Source organism: Oncorhynchus gorbuscha, linkage group LG03, assembly GCF_021184085.1.
Source record: "Oncorhynchus gorbuscha isolate QuinsamMale2020 ecotype Even-year linkage group LG03, OgorEven_v1.0, whole genome shotgun sequence".
Classification (NCBI taxonomy): domain Eukaryota; kingdom Metazoa; phylum Chordata; class Actinopteri; order Salmoniformes; family Salmonidae; genus Oncorhynchus; species Oncorhynchus gorbuscha.
In genome coordinates, this window is record NC_060175.1 from 64,197,654 (window position 1) to 64,224,576 (window position 26,923).

General features: G+C 40.9%; 1 protein-coding gene across 1 annotated transcript in view; it reads left to right on the forward strand.

Moving 5' to 3' along the window:
• The first annotated feature begins 221 nt into the window (after positions 1–221).
• nup210 (nucleoporin 210) overlaps positions 222–26,923 on the forward strand; it is a 56,682-nt gene continuing 29,980 nt past the window's right edge. Inside the window, exons 1-18 of the mRNA XM_046343258.1 lie at positions 222–863; positions 1,868–2,007; positions 8,880–9,011; positions 9,861–9,957; positions 10,299–10,449; positions 11,072–11,204; positions 11,383–11,541; positions 14,040–14,108; positions 14,207–14,313; positions 14,653–14,793; positions 14,938–15,075; positions 18,742–18,897; positions 19,141–19,351; positions 20,905–21,050; positions 23,338–23,556; positions 23,721–23,894; positions 25,124–25,316; positions 25,468–25,574. Coding sequence (XP_046199214.1) covers positions 697–863; positions 1,868–2,007; positions 8,880–9,011; positions 9,861–9,957; positions 10,299–10,449; positions 11,072–11,204; positions 11,383–11,541; positions 14,040–14,108; positions 14,207–14,313; positions 14,653–14,793; positions 14,938–15,075; positions 18,742–18,897; positions 19,141–19,351; positions 20,905–21,050; positions 23,338–23,556; positions 23,721–23,894; positions 25,124–25,316; positions 25,468–25,574 — 2,640 coding nt within the window. The 5' untranslated portion in view covers positions 222–696. The remainder of the gene's footprint in view (positions 864–1,867; positions 2,008–8,879; positions 9,012–9,860; positions 9,958–10,298; positions 10,450–11,071; positions 11,205–11,382; positions 11,542–14,039; positions 14,109–14,206; positions 14,314–14,652; positions 14,794–14,937; positions 15,076–18,741; positions 18,898–19,140; positions 19,352–20,904; positions 21,051–23,337; positions 23,557–23,720; positions 23,895–25,123; positions 25,317–25,467; positions 25,575–26,923) is intronic.

The window sequence follows — 26,923 nt, forward strand, 5'->3', positions numbered from 1 at the left end:
TTTCACAATAGGTGACTGAATAGTAGGTTGTTAGTATGTGAGTGGTGCTAAGACATAGGCTGCCTACTGTATGTTGCTGGAATGCTGGTGAGATAAAGCAGAGGTCCTCATGTACATGAAAATATTTAGGCATAAATGGCCCCGACAAAAAGCGGAACTCTGCATCTTTAAGACAAAGCGTCATCATAGACTCACATTTCGACTTTGTAAATGACGTCAAGTGACTCCCAGCATGCACGCTGCAGCTCCAATTATTTGTAATGGCGGGTATTTCTGCATGTCATGTGAATGATATTTTTTGTGTGAATTAATTGAATCGTTCATTTAGACGTTAAGGGAAAGTCTACTGTGTATTTTATCTAAGCTTTGTAGGTAACTTGAATTGAACGTGTACATTTAGGACAAGAAGCGAAATTATCATAGTCATGCAGTCGCGACGCACGGTTAGTGTAAGGAATTGAAACTAAGTAGCCTATCAATGGTTCGAATATTTGCTGAAATGCATGGTTACAGTAGCAATGTTAGTTTAATCTAACGCATACCTCTTGGTGATCACTCACTGTCGGAAATGTTAATTGAGGATCAAAGAATGATACAATTATTGAACTGTATTAGGCTATAACCTCTAACAATTTGAATTGTATTTTTTAATTTTTTTTATTATTATAGTATATTCTATCTATCTGGCTGTCAGAAATGGCGGTTTTTGTGTTGAGCTCACTGTCAGTGTTTTTGTTATTGATATCAAGTTCAATTCACACCACGTGTGCCTCAAAGTTGAATATCCCCAAAGTTTTATTACCACTTGCCCGAAGCACTAGAATAAACTTCACACTGGAGGCAACTGAAGGCTGTTACAGATGGTAAGTGAATATCTTTCAAAAGATGGGTACCTTTCCTAGAATATTACCCGCCATGGAAACGTGTTGCATGGTCCACGCACGTATCATCTTACATACTAGGTCATTACTATGCACTGTGGCATATAACTAAATATTACATCAGAATAATGCTTTTAGTTGATAGAAAGTTAATATCTTTATGGAAGAAATAGTTTTGGCTTGGGTATTATCTAACAGGCATGACCCTGTCTGGAAAGTACCGGTGATCATGCACATGGATATGAGCCCAGGCCCTGCCATATGCCCCCCATATACTGTCCAGTGTATGATAAAAAGAGTAGCAGCAGCATAATAAATGTAGATTGTGTGTGTAGAGTCAGTATACATGTGTGTGCACGTTAAGTGTGTTGGAGTGTGAGTGTGCATAGAGACAGTGCAAAATGAAGTAAACTTTATGCTTTTCATTTTAGAACCTGTGCCTCATCAATCAGAGACATTTCCTGTCAAAACCTTTAATTTGATAGATAACAGCTCCCAACATGTCCTTGGGCAAAATATAATCTCTCGTAGACAGACTACGTAAACAAATAGTACCGTAGGTCATACATTGGGAAATGTGAGATAAGGAGTATCATTAGTTCTGGTGCTTTGGACAAATCATGATTTGGCATTAGCATCTTTTGAATTCAGTAACAAAATGTGACATTTGGCACAGATTTGCCTGTAACTTCAAAGAGATCGGGTGGAGCTCTTCGTTTCGGATCCTTTCTCAATCAATCTCTATTCTGAACACTTATGGACCCAAAACTTAATCGAGCATCTGACCAATTACGCAAGACTTCAAGTTCTGTGTTAACCGAGATTAGGCCAAATGTGAGTTATGAGACCAATTTTATATTCATCAGGTTATGCTGAATGGCACCCTGATGAAAGCAAAACACTTCCGTTTTTAATAAATAAGAGGTTATTTATCTATAAACTTCAATTGTCCCCAGAGAGTGTCTGAATACCTTTCGTACCTCTAGGTCTTCCACCAGACCGGAGGTGGCCAGCATCGTGGCTGTGGAAGTTGACGTCAGCAGACTGTGTTCCCAGAGAGCCGTCCTCCAGGCCCGCTCCACCCAGCCTTCCAGACTCACCAGCATCATACTGGCTGAGGATGTCGGTGAGTACAGTACCTGTTGGATGAAGAGAGAGACGTGTCTTTATTGTGGCTAAGCTTTTGGTCAAACAGCCATGGAGGGCCTTTTCATCCAGCATAATACGAGACTAACGTGAACAGGTGAAATGGGCCTACCTGCTAATCCGGAAGTTCATGAGAGTAGTATTGAAATAGCATATTCTCACATAAGCTATTCTTGAGTCTCTCCATAGATGTGTTTCCATCCGATTGGTGACAGATTTTCATGTGAATATTCTCTGACTTGTTGCAGATAAGTCTGTGCTTGATGACATAGTGCACATAAAAACGAGTTTGCGGTTAAATTCCCAAATACCAATTTTATTTTTTTACTAGTTAACCTTTTCACACGTATCAACGATGGGTGTGATCATTCTATGCAGAATACTAATCAAACTGGTGTGATTAGAACTAGAGGAACTAGAGGTCAACAGATTAATCGGCATGGCCGATTTAATTAGGGCCGATTTCAAGTTTTCATACCAATCATGCCTTTTTGGATGCCGATTATAGCTGATTACATTGCAATCCACGAGGAAACTGCGTGGCAGGCTTGACCACCTGTTACACGAGTGCAGCGTCAAAAGGACCTTGTGGCTGCAAGGAGCCAAGGTAAGTTGCTAGCTAGCATTAAACTTATCTTATAATAAAACAATCAATCTTCACAATCAGTAGTTAAATACACATGGTTGATGATATTACTAGGTTAACTAGCTTGTCCTACGTTGCATATAATCAATGTGGTGCCTGTTAATTTATCATCGAATCACAGCTTACTTCAACTTCGCCAAACGGGTGATGATTTAACAAAAGCACGTTTGTGAAAAAAGCAGATAAGCGAATAAAGCACAAACGTTTCACAAATGTACCTAACAATTAACGTCAATGCCTTTCTTAAAATCAATACACACAAGTATATATTTTTAAAGCTGAATATTTAGTTAAAATAAATTAATATTAGCAGGCAATATTAACTAGGGAAATTGTCACTTCTCTTGCATTCAGTGCAAACAGAGTCGGGGTATATGCAACAGTTTGGGCCGCCTGGCTCGTTGCGAACTGTGTGAAGACTGTAATTAATTTGCCAATTATGACATAACATTGAAGGGGGTGCAATGTAACAGCAATATTTAGACTTAGGGTTGCCACCCGTTCTATAAAATATGGAACGGTTCCTTATTTCATGATAGTGTCCGGATTTGACTATATTAATGACCAAAGGCTTGTATTTCTGTGTTTATTATATTATAATTAAGTCTATGATTTGATAGAGCTATCTGACTGAGCGGTGGTAGGCAGCAGCAGGCTCGTAAGCATTCATTCAAACAGCAGTTTACTGCGTTATGCCAGCAGCTCTTAGCAATGCTTGAAGCACAGCGCTGTTTGACTTCAAGCCTATCATCTCCCAAGATTATCCTGGCAATACTAAAGTGCCTATAAGAACATCCAATAGTCAAAGGTATATGAAATACAAATAGTATAGAGAGAAATAGTTGACGTGTCGTAATTCCTATAATAACTACAACCTAAAACTTTTTAACTGGGAATATTGAAGAACTGGGGATATTGAACCATCAGTTTTATGTTCTCATGTTCTGAGCAAGGAACTTAAACGTTATCGTTTTTTACATGGCACATATTGCACTTTTACTTCCTTCTCCAACACTGTTTTTGCATTATTTAAACCATATTGAACATGTTTCATTATTTATTTGAGACTAAATATATTTTATTTATGTATTATATTAAGTTAACAAGTGTTCATTCAGTATTGTTGTAATTGTCATTATTACAAATACGAAGAATCGGCCGATTTAAATCGGTATCGGCTTTTTTCGTCCTCCAACAATCTGTATCGGCGTTGAAAAATCATAATCGGTCAACCTCTAATTAGAACACTTATTTAGAACATCCAGGTTCGATTGACTCAATAATCCACATTTGAGCTGGCCACCCTTTTTTTTCACAAACATTTTGCACAAACACAGTCCTTACAAAGTTATGCCCAGAATGTGACCAGTTTATTTTTGGATGCAATGTTCAAACATTCACAGAAGTAGCTACAGCATAACACAATCATCCAAACTGGAAAATGTAGGCTACATTTGTTCTAGAGCTAACTGAGGAAAGATTGATGTAACACAAGCGATCATATTTTTATAACTCTGTTGACAGAAACTACAATATGAATTAGCTAATATCAATTACTCTTTATAATTAATCACATCACGAGTGAGCTCACCATTGATTGAAATAATTTAGTTACACACTTTCTAGAAATCGAAAGTAATCCGAGGGGTAGTTTATGCATGCCGGCATGTCCCCCCCCCCGCGCATCAACCAAAGATAGTAAGAGGAGACTAGATGAGTTGTCTGTTTTATAGTATGCATGTTGAAGAGGGTGTGTCGTCTACGATCATCACTTCCCTTCATTCACTTCTGGAAGTTTACCCGAAAGATGAGCGAACCATTCCTTCACCTCATTATAACATCTTTGGTCTGACAGAATGCATTGTATAATGTCAACAAACAAATAACTTAGCATTAGCTCATTATTATCAGTACAACCATCAAAGAAGTATTTTACACACATCATAGGTGTACATTACAATCTATGCAATAATCGGAATGCATTTTGTCACCAGAACTTGAAAATGAGAATAAAACTGTAAATACATTATGCTCCATACATACATACATGCAGACTGTATGCACCTACAGTAGAAACGACAACACAATACGCAGAAAATAAGGAACTTACTTTGATTGGAACTCACACATGTCCAAAGTTATTATTTGTAAGGAAAACAACAAGGAAGGCAATGTTAGCGCCAGCCAGGAAATGTTCAAATTTGCGCAAGACTGCTCAAATATTTTCATACTTGATCTGCGCAAACATTAGTGAAGTGCGTGAAGAGAGAAGTTTGTCAGGCCCAGTAAAGCCTCAAACATAAATTGTCCATAACGCTAAAATGGGCTACTTCTATGTGAATTAATGAGGAGATGGAACACACCTCAATTCAAACTGTTATAAAATACAAGTTAGCCTATAGATAATTAGCAGGCAGCTCGTGTTAACTGTTCTGTTGCATAATAATCACATTTTGGAGCAGTGAGTGCATTCTGACATTGTGTGCATAAACAACTCACGCTGGGGCGACCGTTAGAAATATTTGGAATTTGGCCTACCGTGTGGCGCAGTGGTCTAAGGCACTGCATCGCAGTGCTAGCTGTGCCAGTAGAGATTCTGGGTTAGAGTCCAAGCTCTGTTGTAGCCGGCTACGACCAGGGGACCCATGGAGCGGTGCACAAATGGCCCAGCATCGTCTGGGTTAGAGGAAGGCTTGGTCGGCAGGAATGTCCTTGTCCCATTGCTCACTAGCGACTCCTGTGGTGGGCCGGGCGCAGTGCACACTGTCACGGTCACCAGGTGTAGGGTGTTTCAAGAAAGGGCATTGTGTCAAGAAGCATTGCGGCTTGGTTAGGTTGTGTTTCAGAGGACGCACGGCTCTCGACATTCGCCTCTCCCGAGTCCGTACGGGAGTTGCAGCGATGAGACAAGACTAACTACCAATTGAATACCACAAAATTTGGGAGAAAAAAATATAATAGAGATATCTGGAACTCGTGTATGAAAAGGTTAAATGGGTTTTCATCACATTTTCAACTCGACTGACGGTTTGCGTTATATAGCGAATGTGCCCTTTCTGGTATTGGCATGTGCGCTCAAGCCAACTGCACACAGATACAGTGTGGGTATAGCCTACATGATGAAATGATTATGGACAAAAGAGCAAGATTATAAAACTGTGTCAAATGGCAGCCAAGCATCGATCATCATGTCACCAGAATAACACCCTCGATATTTATTGGAAAGAAGCATCAAGCTCATCACCTTGTACTTCACAAGGTGGTGAAAGTTCATCATTATTTATTTAATCTGTAATCTAATACATTGCATCAATTCCCTTGTCATGTGACTCAGTTTACTTCGATATAATGGTTATTACATTTACATTTAATTTCATTTAGCAGACGCTCTTATCCAGAGCGACTTATTATATCAATATTTTAGCACGAAAGCATTTCAACTGCCATTTCTCGCATAATTCATTTTACACAGATGAAAAGATCCCACCATGTCTAGCGTATTTGTTTTGTCAACATTTGGAAAGTTTACCGACAAATTTGCTGTTTCCATTAGGTCTGTCATGACATTTTGTATCCGACATGTGCTTTACTTGCATGAAAAGGTTGTATGGAATCTTGGTTCAAGGTAAAGACTTGTTATACTTCGGTCCATGGATGTTGAGGTGATTTAGCCTATAGGCCATCGCCAGATAATCTACTCAGTGTATTGCTTAAATCAGCCCTATGAACTACAGTACCAGTCAAAAGTTTGGACACACCTACTCATTCAAGGGTTTTTCTTTATTTGGACTATTTTGTACATTTTAGAATAATAGTGAAGACTTTAAAACTATGAAATAACACATGCAATCATGTAGTAACCAAAGTAAGTGATAAACAAATCTAAATGCATGTTAGATTCTTCAAATAGCAACCCTTGTCTTGATGACAGCTTTGTGCACTCTTGGCATTATCTCAACTAGCTTCATGAGGAATGCTTTTCCAACCGTCTTGAAGGAGTTCCCATGTATGCTGAGCACTGCCTGTGCCATTAAACCCCTTCAACTCATCCAGAACGCCGCAGCCCGTCTGGTGTTCAACCTTCCCAAGTTCTCTCACGTCACCCCGCTCCTCCGTTCTCTCCACTGGCTTCCAGTTGAAGCTCGCATCCGCTACAAGACCATGGTGCTTGCCTACGGAGCTGTGAGGGGAACGGCACCTCAGTACCTCCAGGCTCTGATCAGGCCCTACACCCAAACAAGGGCACTGCGTTCATCCACCTCTGGCCTACTCGCCTCCCTACCACTGAGGAAGTACAGCTCCCGCTCAGCCCAGTCAAAACTGTTCGCTGCTCTGGCCCCCCAATGGTGGAACAAACTCCCTCACGACGCCAGGACAGCGGAGTCAATCACCACCTTCCGGAGACACCTGAAACCCCACCTCTTTAAGGAATACCTAGGATAGGATAAGTATTCCCCCCCCCTTTAAGATTTAAATGCACTATTGTAAAGTGACTGTTCCACTGGATGTCATAAGGTGAATGCACCAATTTGTAAGTCGCTCTGGATAAGAGCGTCTGCTATATGACTTAAATGTAATGTAAATGTTGTTGGCTGCTTTCTCTTCACTCTGCTGTCCAACTCATCCCAAACCATTTAAATTGGGTTGAGGTCAAGTGATTGTGTACGGCAGGTCATCTGATGCAGGACCCCATCACTCTCCTTGGTCAAATAGCCCTTACACAGCGTGGAGGTGTGGTTTGGGTTATTGTCCTGTTGAAAAACAAATGATAGTCCCACTCAGCGTAAACCAGATGGGATGGCATATCGCTGCAGAACGTTGTGGTAGCCATGCTGGCTAAGTCTTCCTTGAAATCTAAATAAATCACAGACACTGTCACCAGCCAAGTAAATCACACCACCTCCTCCATGCTACACGGTGGGAACCACAGATACGGAGATCATCCGTTCACCTACTCTGTGTCTCACAAAGACACGGCGGTTAGAACCAAAAATCTCAAATTTGTAATCATCAGACCAAAGGACAGATTTCCATCGGTCTAATGTCCATTACTCGTCTTTCTTGGCCCAAGCAAGTCTCTTCTTTCTTATTGGTGTCCTTTAGTAGTGGTTTCTTTGCAGCAATTCAACCATGAACCCCTGATTTATGCAGTCTCTGAACAGTTGATATTGAGATGTCTGTTACTTGAGCTCTGTGAATAATTTATTTGGGCTGCAATCTGAGGTGCATTTAACTCTAATGAACAGTTTCATCTTAAGCGCTTAATGGTTTTTGCGACTGCACTTAAACGTTCTGTTCTTTAAATTTTCTGCATTAACTGACCATGTCTTAAAGCAATGATGGACTGTTGTTTCACTTTGCTTATTTGAGCTGTTCTTGCTATAATATGGACTTGGTCTTGTAACAAATATGGCTGTCTTCTGAAAACCATCCCTACCTTGTCACAACACAACTGATTGGCTCAAAGGATAAGGAAGAAGGAAAGAAATTCCACAAATGAACATTTAACATTCCAGGTGACTACTTCATGACTGGTTGAGAGACTGCCAACAGTGTGCATGTCTGTCATCAAGGCAAAGGGTGGCTACTTTGAAGAGTAAAATATATTTGGATTTGTTTAACACTTTTTTTTTGGTTACAACATGATTCCACGTGTGTTATTTCATAGTTTCGATGTCTTCACTATTATTCTACAATGTAGAAAATAGTAAAAAATAAAGATAAAACCCTTCAATGAGTAGGTGTGTCCAAACTTTTGACTGGTATTATATATGTTGAAACATTTCCCTTTTTTTTTAGCTTAATCCGGTTTGTAAGTGCTTGGCTAGATGTAAAAAGTGCCTCCCTGTGGGGCTCAGTAAAAGGAATGAAAACTGCTGCTTTACCACATTGTGCAATAGTACTGCAAGCCAGATGTTTACTCCAGCGCTACTGGCTTGTCATGATACAGACTGTAATTAGAGGTGCCTAACTCATAGGCCCTTTCAGATGCCTTTCTTATAAACTTCTTTAACAACAATCATGTTGAAACTGTACAGATCGGTGCAGTAATACTGAATGTAGCCCATCAGTAATCACAGCAGGAACTCTGAGATGTTTCCCTTCTTGAGTTGAATACACCTCGTACCGTATCACTCATTGCTAAGGTTTGATGATAACTGGCTGCATTACCTGTGTGTGTGGCTGTCCCCTTCTCCTGTACTCAGTAACGGGACAGGTACTGCGCTGTGATGCCATCGTGGACATCATCAGTGAGATCCAGATAGTGTCCACCACCAGAGAGCTGCACCTGGAGGACTCACCACTGGAACTGAAGATCCACGCACTGGACTCTGAGGGTGAGGAGTGTTCAAGGATGCACTGTTATGCGTTATTGGACAGCTTGTAGCATTGGTTCTCTCTTGCTCAGAGAGATTTACGGCACGGTATGCTGTCATCACAACACTTGACATTAAGTGGCTCTATACCTGCCTCTGTATTAACGGTCCTGATATTCCACTTGTGTAAACTTTTTACAATGTAAGTGCTCTGCAACATGTTAATGCAATGTTCTTTGTAGAGTAATTAGAGCTTTACTACAGATATAAGAACAACTTAAAAGTGCTATCCGCTTCAGTTTAATGCATCGAGAGATCCACAGTATTGTTGTGTGGACTAGCCAGTATAATGACTTTTCCAGTAGTGATGATTGTGATCCCCCATGGCAGGCCTTCCCTGTCCTCAGGCAGTGGTTAAATGTCTCTTTGTTCTGTCTCACTGGTTCCATTTGGGCCAGGCACAGACGAACTCTGTTAAATGAGCTGGAGCCACAACCTGATTCCGTTTGATGACGGCCCCTAAGGCGCGCTGCATTTTGCTGTTTGTTTTAGCCTTTCTGTGTACTACTCTCAGATCTATCAAATGGAAGAGCTGAAATACCGTGTTGAAAGAGGATTATTGGTTTTTGGGCTTATAGGACTGCAGCCTTTAGGGACTAGTCAAAGTGGTGTGCTGTATTTGCCGTCTTGTCCACGGGGAATTTAAGTCCTTTCAACACAAATTCACAGTACAATGTTTTGCCTGTAGTAGCAGTGTAAAATATATTTGAAAGTTGAAACTTAAATTGCACAATGTACGTTAAATCTAATCCCAACAATGGGTGCATGTACTTGGCCACGTCTCTCACCCCCAAATTGTCGATTGTGCAGGAAACACCTTCAGCACTCTAGCAAGCCTGGTGTTTGACTGGACCATTGTGAAAGATGCAGACATGGATGGATTCCTTGACTCCTACAACTCATTAAGGTGCGTTTCCATGCACTCAATCACGGAGAAAACAACCTGCCTGTGAGCGTGAATGTAAAGTAGATGGTCAACAACCTCATTATAACAACTGGTTTAAGGATGGCAATTCAATGCAAATTCAATCTTACCTGTGGCGTATCAAGTTATTTAAATACATTTGGTTATGATTTGCCTTGTGCCAGAATTGACCTCAACACCTCAGGCCTATCCTATACTGAAGTAATCGTATCACAAGTCTAATATATTATCCTCTGTATGTAGAGGTTAATTGTAAGATGTCCATTTGTCACTGTCGATAATAGGCATGTAATGTGTTTTCCAATCCCTTTCCCTCCCTCAAGGGTTCTTAAATTCTCTGAGTCTACGTACACCCCCCCTGGTTACATCTCTGAGATGGAGAGAGTGGGGAAACAGGGAGATATCATCTTGGTGTCAGGACTGAAAACGGGCCACGCTAAGCTCAAGGCCAAAATCCAAGAATCTCTCTATAAGGTTTAAAAATGTCCTGAATTTCTTACCTTGTTTTTTTTTGAAGTAGACTGTATCATACTGTATAGTTAATAATTAAATACTGTCTCAAGGACCTCAAATCAGAAGTGTTTTTTTTGTAGAAGCTAGGGAAGGGAACATCAAAGGGGTATAAACACTTGAGCTTAGTTGAAGTAGTTTCCTACTATCGTCTCGGCTCGTGGCAGGCAGCAGCCCTCCGGGGCCACTGACGGCTATAAATAACAATCTGACTTGCGTAAAAGTGATGTCTCCTCTCCAGTCTTATCTGTGATGTCACAGCTAGTAGAGCCTGTCTAACCCGTCTGAAATGAGACTCCACAGTCATAGGGTAGGCGTAATATTCGATTACACAGAGCGATTACAGTACCACTGAAGGGTGTATTTACAACAGTAAATTATATACCAAAAATGTAAAGTCGTTTTTTTAATGTGATATGAAATATGATTACAAAGTTGACACAATTAGATTAATGACATGCCTTGGAGTGTTGGGAGCTATTGCTAGCGTGTGAATCATACTGTAACCGATTTGGTCTGGTTTCTCGGCATGTCAAACGGCGTGTAGTTTGCTGTGCCGTAACTACGGTATCTACCCTTCACACAGGATGTGGGTGCAGCAGAGGTGAAACTGCTGATTCTGGAGAACATCCTACTGAGCCCTGCACATGATGTCTACCTGCTGGTGGGCACATCCATCCAATACAAGGTCCAGAAGATTAGACAGGGAAAGATCACAGGTAGGTCTGAATTTGAATCAAGTAAATGAACAATAAATTCTGTATTGAATCACGTGTGCCAAGAATGGTTAGATGGTATTCATATCACAGCTCAGAGTGGCATGTTACACGTTTATGAAGTAAATATTGGCGATATTATGATAAAGAACTAACCCAGGTTAGTTCTGTTGTGTTCCAGAGTTATCCATGCCCTGTGACCAGTATGAGCTGCACCTCCAGAACAGTGTGGCTGGGCCTGATGGAAACCAAGAGCTGGCCGTGGCTAGTCTGGACCAGAGCACCTCCACGGTCAATGGCCTGCATCTGGGACATATCAACGTGGTGCTGGACCATAAGAGTATCCTTTAAGACATATCACACTTTATATGATCTTGATTAGTTTTGGACTCCTCTACTGTGCTATGACATTATTTGGGAACTATGCAGCAACATTTAGGCCTGTGGCAGTCATGAAATTTGGTCAGCCAGTGATTGTCATACAAATAACTGCCTGTCTCATGATAATCGGCCATTAACATAAACACGTTTAGCGTCTCCGGCTTCCACGCATAGCCTACAAGCCACTGATGTGAACCTTTGGAACATGTACATAATTTTTTTTTATTTTAATCAATTTAATATAGACTACACCGTCACAATAAATCCATTATTTATTTTAGGCAGGTCTAAAGAAACATGATATGAAGAAAATGTAGCCTATTTCAGAACAGAATTGCATATTCTGAGTCATCCTTATGTTAAGTCCTGATCTGGCTATGTCATATGGCTGTGGGCTACACTAGTTTAATTTCACAGACAATATTTGCTGAATTCCAGTGGTGTTATTTTATTTTATAGTAGGAACAATACAATTGAACATAGCTGAATAAAATAGAAATGATATTTTCCCCTAATGATTTCTGAGGGAGTATGCACTTGCGGCTATTCTGTGTTGAGCTGTTAAACAAAGAAACAGGTACTCCTATATGCTTAATTTAGTTATTTATGCAACTTTAGTTGAGATACAAACTTCAGGCTATATGTTTTGATTTTTAATACATTCGAAGGCTGCATGATGCGACTGATGCTGATTTGAAAAAAGTTCCAAGAATGATGAGCACTTAATTTTTTTATATGCCAGGTAAGCTACACTGGTTGTAAAGCGGATGAATGTGCTTAATTTGAAGAATTGAGCAATAAATATAGCCGCATGAGAAAGCTGGGATCCTGTTTTAAATAGTGGCCTGTAGGCAGAGCACTGACCATCAGCAAGTTAAGCTACTAATGACCATCAGTGGCATCAGAGCACAGTTTTGGAGAAGCCTAGTTACTGTGACTCAACGGTCATGTGGAATTTGACTGCGGTCATGATTTGTGACTGTCGGTGTGTCGTTAATACGGTCACCGTAACAGCCCTAATCATGTCACAACACTTGTCACATCAACAGGGTTGCGTAATGGTTATTGTAATGACATGCAATGGTGTGTAACATGAATGGTGCACTGTGTAGGAAGGGAGTAATGGTGAAGTTTAGTGTTCCATTCTATTTTGTAATCTGTATGGTTTGAGCCCTGAATACTGATTGGCTGAAAGCTGTGGTATATCAGACCGTTGAGTGCCTAGTGGAGCGGAGTGCCTAGTGGAGCAGAGTGCCTAGTGGAGCAGAGACTGGCAGTAATATAACAGGACTTGACAGACTGACGAGCTAAAGCTCTACTTAACTTCATATGGCTGCAGGGGCAGTATTGAGTAGCTTGGATGAAAAGGTGCCCATTGTAAACGGCCAGCTCCTCAGTCTCAGTTGCTAATATATGCATATTATTATTAGTATTGGATAGAAAACACTCTAAAGTTTCCAAAACTGTCAAAATATTGTCTGTGAGTATAACAGAACTGATATTGCAGGCGAAACCCTGAGGAAAATCAAAACAGGAAGTGGCTTCTATTTTGAGAACTGCATATTCCATAGCCTCCCTTTGCTGGATTTAAAGGGATATGAACCATATTCCTTTTCCTATCGCTTCCACAAGGTGTCAAGTCTTCAGACATAGTTTCAGGCTTTTATTTTGAAAAATGAGCCAGAACGATAACATTGCGTCAAGTAGTCACATGAGTTTTGCTCGCGCAACAGAGTTTGGATAGGTATTGCTTTTCCCTCCTACTGTGAAAGACATTTGTGGTTGATATATTATCGATTATATATTTTAATAACAACCTGATGATTGATTATAAAAAAAGTTTGACATGTTTCTGTGGACATTATGGAAACTATTTGGAATTTTGTCTGCGTTGTCGTTTACCGCTTACCGCTCTTTCCTGTGGATTTCTCAACACAACGCGATATAAAAATAATCTTTATGGAACAAAAGGAACATTTGTTGTGTAACTGGGAATCTCGTGAGAGAAGATAAAAGGTAAACGATTAATTTGATTGCTTTTCTGATTTTTGTGACCGAGCTGCCTGATGCTAAGTGTACTTAATGTTTTGTCGTGCGATCGATAAACTTACACAAACGCTTGTATTGCTTTTGCTGTAAAGCATAATTTCAAAATCTGACACGACAGGTGGATTGACAAAAAGCTGTTTTCCTATATTGCACTTGTGATTTCATGAATATTAATATTTATAGTAATATTTATTGAATGTAGCGCTATGCTATTCAGCGGTTGTTGATGACACTTATCCCGTTAGTGGTATTGCAGCCATAACAAGTTTTAAGACCCTACCCCAGCGAGTTGTATTGTGCACTTGACAAACACGAGACATGAACCGTGTTGTCAGTATAACTAAAAACGGTCCCAGAAAGCCACTCTTTGTGTACCTAACATTATTGTCCTTAATAACAATTGCTCAGGCCTTCGCATGCAAGGGGTGTCTCGTCTGCCCAACGGGACTCTGTATGTGGTGGAACCAGGATACTTGGGTATGTTTGCATGCTTTCATCCTTGTGTATTAGCGATTTTAATTTTAAAGTAAACCATTCCAGTTCAAATTTTAACTCGTATTGTCTTTTTCTCCCAGGATTTAAGATTAATCCTGGAGAGAGCTGGGTCCTGGAAACAGGACGAGTGTATAATATCCTCATTGAAGTGTTTGACAAGTCAAGTAATAGGATTTACCTATCTGATGTAAGTAAGCTCTGCCTAAGTTGTCTTAATTCTATACCGTCATTGATTGGTCTGTTTGTTAAATCTGTTAACACTGTCACTCTTCTCACTCTTATAAAATGGAAAACCTAATTTATTGTCAGTATAATTCTGCATCTTCCTCTTGATGTTTAATCAACTGCAGACTGAAATACAGCTGGGAGACATAAAAATACCGGAAAGGAAGATTTAGGACATTTTTGGCCTACATCATTTGTCCTATTTAATGGTTGTTTTTTTCCACACTTTAAAACAGTTCTTCTCTGTCTTATTTCCTTCTGTATTTTTAAGTGCTACTCTCTTGATTGTTTCTGTCTGCAGAACATTCGGATCGAAGCTGCCTTCCCAGAGGAGTACTTTGAGATTCTGGAGTCCTCCCTGAATGGGTCCTACCACCGTGTCAAGGCTTTGAAAAACGGGCTAACACTAATTGAAGCTGTGCTCAAATCTGTGGTGGATCAAGTGAGTTTTGGCATAACCTTGAATTAGTTTCTTCGCAGATATTTTGTGTGTTATCTTATATCCAACTGTGGGAGATCATTATCATTAGTTAGAAATAGCTTGGTTATGTCTTAAGTTAACAAGGTTGTTGTTTTTCTGTTCTAGAATGGAAGAGTCCATGAGCTGGCCAACACGGTCCATAATGAACAGGATGTAGAAATGTACAATCCCATAGTCCTCAGTCCCAGTATCCTCACGTTTCCATGGCAGCCTAAGGTTGGAGCCTACCAGTACACAATACAGGTAGTTGTCAATTTTTAATACAAGCCAGTCTAGAATCATTCAGTTTATGTTCACTGATACTCTTCTTTTGGAACCCATGTTGCTGAAGAATCTCTCAAGTCAGCCACTAGACTTGCATCAAGATGTGTGTTTATGAATATATTTAGTAGGGTTGACCCCATGTAGTCAACTGGTCTATTGTTTGGTCGATAGGCTGTTGGTCAACAGAGATTTCTTTAGTCAAGCAGTAGCAAAAAATATATAATAATTGAATGGTGTACCTGTCTGATTCGCAGCAGTCTGAGCAGACTAATCCATTGTGGAGGCCGTGGGGATGGCACAGTCCATCACTGTGCTACTAAAATTGTATATGGTTATATTACGTAAGAACAATGGTACAACACCAATACAAATTATGTTCGTTTTTTTTTTAACCAATGCGCTTCAGTTTTGGATAGCGGTTGCTATCTGTGGCTCTGAAACATCAGTGCTCTATTGAATTGTCGTCTTTTGTTAGACCATGTTGCTCTGTGCATAATAGCACATTTAACCAGCATATTGGTGTTGAGAACAATGTGGCCAAGGCAGCAGCGGCATTAGGAGATGAGAAAACAGCACTAAGAAAAGTGAGGAGAGAGGAAACATCAATCAATCATTCAACATCCTAACTGGCTTTATAGATCATCCATATATGTATGCAGAAGTAAGACAGATCCTGCTTCTGTTTGAGTGTTTAAGACCTACTGATTCCGTGAGCACCAAACCTAACGCAACCACATGTCGGATAAACAAATTCACAAATTTGGCTTTTTTTAAATATTTGCTATACTGTAATAAAGGCTTTATAAACGTTTTCTTAGAACAGCCTCTCTGGTATTTATTTATTTAGTGTTTACATTGTTCCAAATTGTCAGGGAAAATTGTATTTCTAATAATAACCCTCCTTTTTCTTGATCTCGTTGATGTTAATAATAATAAGTAATGTTATTATCATTAGTAAGCTTTGCATAACCACTCTAGAGTTATATGCCAAAGAGCGCATCCTGTTTAGTCTTAATACTTAGTCTTAATACTTAGTTAATAAGCCTATATTTCAATACTTATAAACGGTACCAGTCAAAATTTGACACACCTACTCATTATTATTATTTTTTTTACTATTTTCTACATTGTAGAATATTAGTGAAGATATCACAACTATGAAATAACACATATGGAATCATGTTGTAACCAATAAAGTGTTAAACAAATCAAAATATTTGAGGTTCTTAAAAGTAGCCACCCTTTGCCTTGATGACAGCTTTGCATTCTCTTAACCAGCTTCATGAGGTAGTCACCTGGAATGCATTTCAGTTGACTTCTTATGGCAGCATTGAGTAGCTTGGATGAAAAGGTGCCCATTGTAAACGGCCAGCTCCTCAGTCTCAGTTGCTAATATATGCATATTATTATTAATATTGGATAGATAACACCCTTAAGTTTCCAAAACTGTCAAAATATTGTCTGTGAGTATAACAGAACTGATATTGCAGGCGAAACCCTGAGGAATATCAAACCAGGAAGTGACTTCTATTTTTATAGAACTCCATGTTCCATAGCCTCCCTTTGCTCCATTTAAAGGGATATCAACCAGATTCCTTTTCCTACCGCTTCCTCAAGATGTCAACAGTCTTCAGACCGTTTCATGCTTTTATTTTGAAAAACGAGCCAGAAAGATGACATCACGTCAAGTGGTCGCATGAGTTTTGCTCGTGCAACAGAGTTTGGACAGCCATTGCTTTTCCCTCCTACTGATAGACATTTGCGGTTGAGGCCTCTACTTTGCTCCGTTCATCTTTCCCTCAATCCTGATTAGTCTCCCATTCCTTGCCGCTGAAAAACAACTCCACAGTATGATGCTGCCACTACCCCGCTTGATCGTAGGGATGGTGGCAGGTTAACCTTCAGACATGACGCTTGGCATTCAGGCCAAAGAGTTCAATCTTGATTTCATCAGCCCAGAGAATCATTAGGTACTCTTACTGAGTGTCTACCGTCTGCACACACTAACATAAAGGCCTGATTGGTGGAGTGCTGCAGAGATGGTTGTCCTTCTTGAAGGTTCTCCCATCTCGACAGAGGAACTCTGGAACTCTGTTAGAGTTACCATCGGGTTCTTGGTCACCTTCCTGACCAAGGTCCTTCTCCCCCGATTGCTCAGTTTGGCCTGGCGGCTAGATCTAGAAAGAGTATTGGTGATTCCAAACTACTTCCATTTAAGAATGATGGAGGCCACTGTGTTCTTGGGGATCTTCAATGCTGCATAAATGTTTTGGTACCTTTCCCCAGATCTGTGCCTCAGCACAATCCTATATTGGAGCTCTACAGACAATTCCTTCGACCTTATGGCTTGGTTTTCCCCCTGACATGCACTGTCAACTTTGGGACCAAAATAGACAGGTGTCCCTTTCCAAATCATGTCCAATCAATTGAATTTACCACAGGTGGACTTCAATCAAGTTGTATAAACATTTCAGGGATGATCATTGGAAGCAGAATGCACCTTAGCTAAATTTCGAGTCTCATAGCAAAGGGTCTGAATATTTTATTTATTTTTGTAAAAACCTGTTTTCGCTTCGTCATTATGGGGTATCATTTTATGTAGATTTTAGAATAAGCCAGTAACGTAACAAAATGTGGAGACAGGGTCTGAATACTTTCCGAATGCTCTATATGCTACTTGTCAACTAGTAAAACTGGCTAAGTATGTACTGTATAGATGTAGTGGAGAAAGAGGCCACAAAGAGTGCGAGAAGTGTCCATTATGCATCAACAGATTACTTATGTTGCTTGTGTAGCTCTGAAACGTGGTCTTGATGGCTCAGTTGGTTGAAAAAATACTGGGAACACCAAACTGCTGTGTGACTGTCTACATGAATTAATTTGCAATGCAACCATAATAGAATGATCATAGGAGACACAAAGCTATGTGAATCTGAGTATGATCCTATTAAAAAAATAAACTCTTCCCTTCAATTTCTAGCACAACCTCCTAAGAACCAATGTCATACAAAGCCACACGGAGCAGCACAGCAGGCTCGTTTGATAAATCCCTAACTAATAAACATTTCTAAAATCCTGTTTTCGCTTTGTCATTATGGGGTATTGTGTGTAGATTGAGCGCATTTCTTTTATTTAATCCTTTAGAATAAGTCTAACGTTATAAAAGGGAAGGAGTGTAAATACTTTCTGAATGCACTGTATGTTGCAGTTTCAGCAACATGGATGATAAACTGTGCCGCAAGTCTAAGCACAGTCAAATCAATTACGGTCAGACTCCCTCTAGTAATTTGTGTCTTAATTATTTCATCAAACCGTGCGCTTTATGATGACATAAAGAGCATTGTGTTGAAGACTGCGATTTTTACAGTCAGAATCGCAGAATGGCGAACTTACTAAATGACGAGTTGACTGTGTGATATTAGGTTGCTTCTTGTGTAAATATTTTCAGTCTGGATTTTAATGATTTGTAGTTGGTCGACCTATTTATTTATTTTTAAATTATTTTTTTTATTTTTGGTGGGGACAGCGCTAATATTTAGACATTTATTTTCTGAATCTTCTTTCATGACTTCTTATTACTACCTTCTAATTTGTACAAGTGTCTCTTGATGTTGGTGTATTTACCCATGTTGCATTGTGTACCAGGCAGCAGGAGGCAGTGGGAATTTCAGCTGGTCCTCCTCTAACCTAGCCGTTGCCACAGTGACAGTCAAAGGAGTGATGACGACCGTCAGTGACATCGGCGTCAGTGTGGTGTACGCCCATGATGTACGCAACCCAATGCACTATGGCGCAATGAAGGTGAGACCGTGTGTGTGTGTGTATATATAGATAGCCCCCACTCTTCATTTTACAGAATAACCTCATTACATATCTTACGTCTTTTTGAACTGATATTAAAACTCTACTGGTTAGTATATCTATAATGTTTGGAAGAATGTTACGTCAATTAAAATAATTAAACGAGTCCATTGAAAAAATTTAGCAAGAACTGTTACCGTTGTCTGGACTTCAGCTCACTGCCCTTCTATCCCCCATCCCCAGGTGTATGTGGTAGAGCCGGTGGGGATGGACTTCTCTCCCTGCCCGGTGGAGGCCCGTGTGGGGCTGGTGCTGGAGCTGCCCCTCCGGATCTTTGGCTTGCTAGGGGAGGGAGGAATGTGGGGAGTGGAGCAGCAGGTGATGCTGAGTGACTGCAGTCACTTTGACCTGCAGGTGGAGGAGGAGACCCAGGGAGTGTTCCAGCTGCTGGAGGGTGAGGCATTCCCCCATGCAGTTTAAAACCCTGACAATACTTTACCTAGCTTGGGGGCAGAGCCTTCAAAAATACCCTCTGTAGTGTTCAACTTTTATGTCCTTCTCAGATTGGCAATACGGTTTTAATTTCCCTTGATCCACAGAGGAGCAGATAACAGATAGACTTTGTTGTTCTCTAGGGCCAGGATTGCAGCCGTATGTCTCTGTCTCTCTCCCTTCCTACAGGTGTTAGACTTCAGTGCAGCTTTTGACATTATTGATTATGGTCTACGGCTGGAAAAACGTATGTCTTATGGCTTTACATCCCTTGCTATAATGTGGATAAAGAGTAACTTGTCTAACAGAACACTGAGGGTGTTCTTTAATGGAAGCCAATCAAATATAATTCAGTTAGAATCAGGAATTCCCCAGGGTAGATGTTTAGGCCCCTTGCTTTTTAAATTATTGTTATTAATGATATGCCACTGACTTTGAGTAAAGCCAGAGTTTCTATGCATACGGATGACTCAACAGTATACACGTCAGCTACTATAGCGACTGAAATGACTGCAACACTCAACAAAGAGCTGCAGTTAGTTTCGGAGTGGATGGCAAGGAATAAGTTATCCCTAAATATTTCTAAATCAAAGTATTGTTTTAGGAACAAAACACGCACTAAACCCTAAACCTCAACTAAATCTTGTAATAAATAATAAATAACTGTCATGGTCGAAACATATTGATGCAGTAGTAGCTAAAATGGGAAGAAGTCTGTCTATAATAAACCGATGCTCTGCCTTAACAAAACTATCAAAAAGGCAGGTCCTGCAGGCCCTAGTTTTGTCGCACCTTGACTACTGTTCAGTCGTGTGGTCAGGTGCCACCAAAAAGGACTTATTGCAATTGACTCAGAACAGGGCAGCACATCTGGCCCTTGAATGTACATGGAGAGCTAACATTAATATTATGCATGTCAATCTTCTGGTTGAAAGTGGAGAGATTGACTTCATTACTACTTTTATTCAATGCACCGAGCTGTCTGTCTAAACTACTGGCACACAGCTCGGACACCCATGCATACCCCACATTACATGCCACAAGGTCTCTTCACAGTCCCCAAGTCCAGAACAGACTATGGGAGGCACACAGTACTACATAGAGCCATGACTACATGGAACTCTATTCCACATCAAGTAACTGAAGCAAGCAGTAAAATTAGATTTAAAAATCAGATTTTAAAAAACACCTTAGGGGACAGCGGGGACTGTGAAGCAACACAATCATTGGCACAGACACATGCATGCACACGCACACACACACACACACACACACACACACACACACACACACACACACACACACACACACACACACACACACACACACGATAACATACACACTATACATACACATGGATGTAGTCATGAAGGGGCCTGAGGGCACACTGTTGTAAAATCTGTGAATTTTAATGTTTTAAAATGGTATAAATGACCTTAATTTTGCTGGACCCCAAGAAGTGTAGCTGCTGCCTCTGCAGCAGCTAATGAGGATCTGTTATAAATACAAATACAGGTAGGCTGGCTCCAGGGCAGGACCACTGCAGTGGGGTACGGGCCCAGGCTCTTGCCCCAGGATACACAACCCTGACGGTCAGCTACACCCACGGCAACGTCCACCTCAGCACCAAGATCACCATTGCTGCCTACCCACCACTCAGAGTGAGTCCATGCCCCTCCTACCTGTACCTTAAGGCATGGCCTATTCACACACGTTTATTTCATATTGGTCTTCATCAACCTCTTCCCCGGTCAAAGCATAAAAAGAGACTTGAGATTGAAGTTGTTTTGTAAAGCTTGTTTTTAACCCCTGCACCTACACACCCTGATGAGTTGTCCTTTATTTTTTGTTCATTTTGGTGTTAGGCAGGTTTTTTTTTTTTTTTTAGCTGTTTGCACACCCAACATTTTCTTAAGGGAAGTCTAAGTTCAGTAGCTGACGTAAATTCAAATACATTTTTATTAATCACATGCTTCGTAAACAACAGTTGTGAACTAGCAGTAAAAAAAAATGCTTCCCTTCCCAACAGTGTAGAGAGAAAGAAAAGAGAAATAATAGAAAAGTAAAATACGTAATAATAGATACACAATGAGTAACGATAATTTGGCTATATACAAGGGGTACCTGTACCGAGGTGATATGCACGGTATGAGGTAGATATGTACGTATAACTAGCAATAAAGTGACGGATAGTAAACAGTAGCTGCAGCATATGTGATGAGTCAAAAAGTTTGTGCAAAGGGGGTCAATTGCAGATAGTCCGGGTAGCTATTTAACTAACTATTTAGCAGTCATTGCTTGGGGGTTGAAGCTGTTCAGAGATCACTGATCAGGCCCTACACCCAAATAAGGGCACTGCGTTCATCCACCTCTGGCCTGCTCGCCTCCCTACCACTGAGGAAGTACAGTTCCCGCTCAGCCCAGTCAAAACTGTTCGCTGCTCTGGCTCCCCAATGGTGGAACAAACTCCCTCACGACGCCAGGACAGCGGAGTCAATCACCACCTTCCAGAGACACCTGAAACCCCACCTCTTTAAGGAATACTTAGGATAGGATAAAGTAATCCTTCTCACCCCCCCCACCCTTAAAATATTTAGATGCACTATTGTAAAGTGGCTGTTCTACTGGATGTCATAAGGTGAATGCACCAATTTGTAAGTCGCTCTGGATAAGAGCATCTGCTAAATGACTTAAATGTAATGTTAAATGTCTATTGGTTCCAAACTTGGCGTATCGGTACCGTTTGCCATGTAGAGAGAGCAGTCTATGGCTGGAGTCTGACAATATCTAGGGTCTTCCTCTGACACCGCCTGGTATAGATGTCCTGGATGGCAGGGAGATCGGCCCCAGTGATGTAAGCCCCTTCGTCGGTGATTAGTCAACGGTACTACTCATAGTAGGAGTGGGAACTATGGATGGGATTCTTCAATTAAGTGTTTGTCATTCACTTACTGCACCAAACATCTTAGTTAGATGTAAAATTATGCGACTACGACCGCCTCTGCAAAAACACTACAGATTTTGTTTATTTATCATAGATGAATTCTGACTAATTTGAGGAAGTGTATGCTGGGTATGTTGTTGCTATGGCGTCTCAAGGGGGACAAACAGTAATATTACCGTAATATATCATTTTTCAAGCGAAGGTCTTTTAAGGGATTATGCGAGGCACAGACGTATGCTTAGCTGCTTGGAGCAAACCGAACCAGTATGCGGGCGCCTTTCAACACCCAGACACACACACATTCACAACACACACACTTTTATCTCTGCGATCATGGCAGAATTGCAAGGATCAGCTAGTGTTCAATTACCTCCTGGGTTTCGTCAGTGTTTTATGCATTTTAATTATGCCCTCATGCACTCAATACACTGATTTGTTTTCTCTGTTGCTGCTTTGGCTCAAGTACTTCACTGTAATGGAATTGATGTCAACTCGGCCCATAGAATGGACAATTTATGTAAAGCAGAGAGGCATCTCCATTCCCATGCATGGATAATTTTGTCATGCATCCTCTCTTCCATGACCATGGGTTTTCATCCCATTAACCCAAGTGCATGGTAAGACGGTGCTCTTTGGTACATTACCAGGAAATTGTTATTTTAGGAGGTTAAGATAAGCTTCTAATGAGTGAGCCAGATTTATCGTTACTCTTACTCTGAGAAGGAATCTGGGAGTTTATGCTCCCTTCAAATAGCTACTGTAGCATTTACCTTACCATCCTATTACCACGTTGTCTGTCTGTCTTCCTGCTTGACGTAATTGAAAAATCTCCTGAAGTTGAACCATTTAGGATTAGCAGTGTCAAACCTGAGAGCTTTCTCCAGAAAACATCTAACAAAAAATAAGCAGTAAATGTTCATCAAATATAATTTTACTCTACAAAATACAGTATGCCACTTCTCCATTCACTAACCTGTACATGCTCTACATGTTGTCATGTGCAGGCTGTGGACCCTGCCTCTGTTGCCTTGGTGACCCTGGGCTCCTCTAAGGACATGCTTTTTGAGGGCGGACCCAAGCCCTGGGTTCTAGAACCCTCCAAGTTCTTCCGGAACCTAAAGGCTGAGGATGAGAACAGTGTTAGCCTGGCTCTGACCGGGCCCACCTCCCGCAGCTACCTCCGACACTGGGTCAGAGCAACCTGTAGAGCCCTGGGAGAACAGGTGAGGGAATGGGCTTTTTCTTGTTTGGCACCTACTGAATATGGCCCTAGGCTTTAAAGAAACGTTCTAGCTCTTTAAGATACATTGTAGATTAAATGCTTTGTTACAAACGGTAATACGTCTGTTATGAACAGGTAATAAGCATGTTAAAACTACCTCTCCAGGTATTGGCACTTACTGTGGGGAACCAGCCTAGTTTGACCAATCCCTATCCTGCGGTGGAGCCAGCAGTGGTGATGTTCGTGTGCGCCCCTCCCTCTCGCCTCACCTTGGTCCCTGTGTACACAAGTCCCCAACTGGACCTTACCTGCCCTCTGCTGCAGCAGAACAAACAACTGGTGAGAAAAATAAAAGGGCAGTGTTTACACAGCACACATTCAAACACACTTGGCACAGGAGCTGGCTACACAAAAAAGGTGGCTGGCAACAGTAAACATGTCGTCCCTCACAAATGATGCATTAAGTGATCTATGGCAAGACGCATCATTCGCCCAAGTGGAGTAAAAATTGGCCCAGTGGTTGCTGAGATATCGTGTGGGTTAGCCAGACTCATTTCCCTGAGTCAAATGGATCAAGTGATCTAAACATGTGCCTGTTAGAACACCACATGAGGTCGATATGAATATTCTTGCATATATTGAGTCTTGACAGTGTTTGCTACATGTGTACCAAAAGTGGTTACAATACAAATATTCTTGACTGATTTTATTTGCATTTTTGTTCCAGACCACGTAAATGTTTATTGGTCAATAGTGGCCATGTTGTTTTAGGTCTGGAAAATGTTGACCTTTGTCCATAGATGCCACACATCAAATGTAGTGCAGATCAGTCATTCGGTGTCAGAAGAGTAGCGGGATTTTCACCAAATTCTATATGGTGGAAAATACATCATGGCAACCATATGGGTCCCTGAGGCAAATTTTGTTCCTTGTAAGGAGAGACTTATGTACCAAATTTCATGACTTGGGTCATGGGTGGCAGGTAGCCTAGTGGTTAGAGCACAGTACGAGTTGCAAGATCAAATCCCCAAGCTGACTAGGTAAAACATATGTCGTTCTGCCTCTGAACAAGGCAGTTAACCCACTGTTCCTAGGCCGTCATTGAAAATAAGAATTTGTTCTTAACTGACTTGCCTAGTTAAATAGGTAAAGGTAAAATAAATTAAAATCAAGACTGGGTGAGGGGCGTGAACTCTCAAAGTTTGCTTTTTCAATCTCTTGTAATAGCGCCACCATCTGGCCAATCAGTGTCATTTTGTACATTCCTGATCTCCACGGCAAGACGCATAATTCACCGAAGTTTCTTCAAAATCGGGCCAGTGCTGTTTTGAGCGATCGTGTGTGAGAACGAACATACTAACGGATGGAGACAGATCCACATTCCCCTCCCCAATTTCAATGTGGGGGATAACTAAAGAAATAAGATCATGTCAAGTTTGCCATTCTGCCTTTCTTAATTGCACCTGGGGGGATAAATAAAGTTGTATTGAATTGAATGTCTTCATCCTTGTCAGTTTAATTTAGAAAGAAATAGTGCGTTGGAAGAACTGTAACATTATTTGTTGCAGGTGCCTGTCTCAAACTACCGCAACCCTGTGCTGGACCTGGCTGCCTTTGACCAGCAAGGCAGGAGGTTTGACAACTTCAGCTCTCTGAGTATCGTCTGGGAGTCGACCAAGGTGTCCCTGGCCAGTATCGAACCCACCATGCCTATGAAGCTGGAATTACTGCAGGACAGCAACAAACAGAAGAAACTTCATGGTATAATTTTGATATTCCTCATGATGGTATTCTTGCTTGATTTTATTTGTATTCTTTGGTCTAATACCAGGTGAAACCAGGTATAATACCAGTTGTTTTTGAAGGAAATTTCAACAGTTTTGTCCAACAGAAATGTCTTCTTGTGTGTCAGGTCGTCAGACGGTCCTTGTCCACCACCAGTCTGGGACTGCTGCTATCACAGTAACAGCTCTGAGTTACCAGGTCCCCCACCTCAAGGCTGCTAAGGTTCTCAGTCCGGTAAGACAGAAACACAACCTTTTAGCAGAGAAACATCACACTTATCTTACGTAATTAGACAAGCCACCATTTTGAGAGCCATTGTGAACATTTGTGGGTTTTTCACTTCCTGTGACTGGCAGGCAGGATGCTGTTGGCTGAATGTGTAGTGGCCTGTGACCACAGAAAATAAACATTTCATCAGCTTAGAGGTTGCTATAGCAACACAAGGCATGAGAGCCGAAAGTCAGATCTTCAAGAACTGTACAGATGTGACCCACCACCTGGATTCGGTCCTATGTAGTAAAATTTTACATTGGAGGAAAGTAGAGAGACTGAGCTAGTAGACTGTATATCATACACTGCAGTTGAGGAACAATGGGGAAATAATTCTGCCTGGAAAGTTGATACACTTGTAACCCCACTTTTGAGAAAATGGCCCCTGAATGTTTTTGCTACACATACCAGAGAGCTCTAATTTGTCTACACATATTTTGCAATGTTCACACCCTCTTAAGCCTTAGCCCCACCCATCTATTTTAAGGATTCACAGTGTGAAAGTAGTAGTAAAAATGCATTTGATCTCGTCCTTGGCCTATATCCTAATCAGACTTTGATGCATGTCATGTTCTTCACATTACCGTCTCTGGTAAACACAAACTATATCAAATAAAATCTATGTTTATTTGTTACATGTACAGGATACAGAAGGTGTCAACGGTACAGGGAAATAGTTACTTGCATAGTGGAGTCTTTTGTTTAGACATCTAGCTAGCTAAACAATGAACTATAATCTGAAATCTAATGCCGTGTTCAAAAGTACTGGGAAATCGGAAATATCCGACTTCAGTGCGTTCAACTGGGAACTCGGAAAATAATAGCTCCAACTGGGGAAACATTTATTTGAATGGTCACTCAACTGGAAATTCCAACTCGAGCCTTTTTCTAGAGCTCCGACTTTCCGACCTGAAGATCACTGAAGTGATGATTTGACCTCGTATTTTTCGGATTTCCCAGGTATTTTGAACATTGCAATACTACCATGCATGGCTCTGCAGGTAGCAAAAGCTAACCAACTAGGTTCAATGTTAGCTAGCTAGCTAACATTAGGCTTTAACTAGAAATGCAAATGGTTTCAGAGATACAAATACTATTACTACACAGATCGTACACGTAACATTCGCTAGCGAGCCAGCTAGCTAACAGTACGCATTAACTTGCAATGAAAATGACTTTCTGACAGAATTAGAAACTTATAATATCTGAAAATGTAGCTCGACTTACCCGTATACATGGATGAACACTTCTCCCTCTCTGTAATGGATGTAATGGATGTGAGGGTTGCCCTTAGTTTGAAGATGTAATCTGGA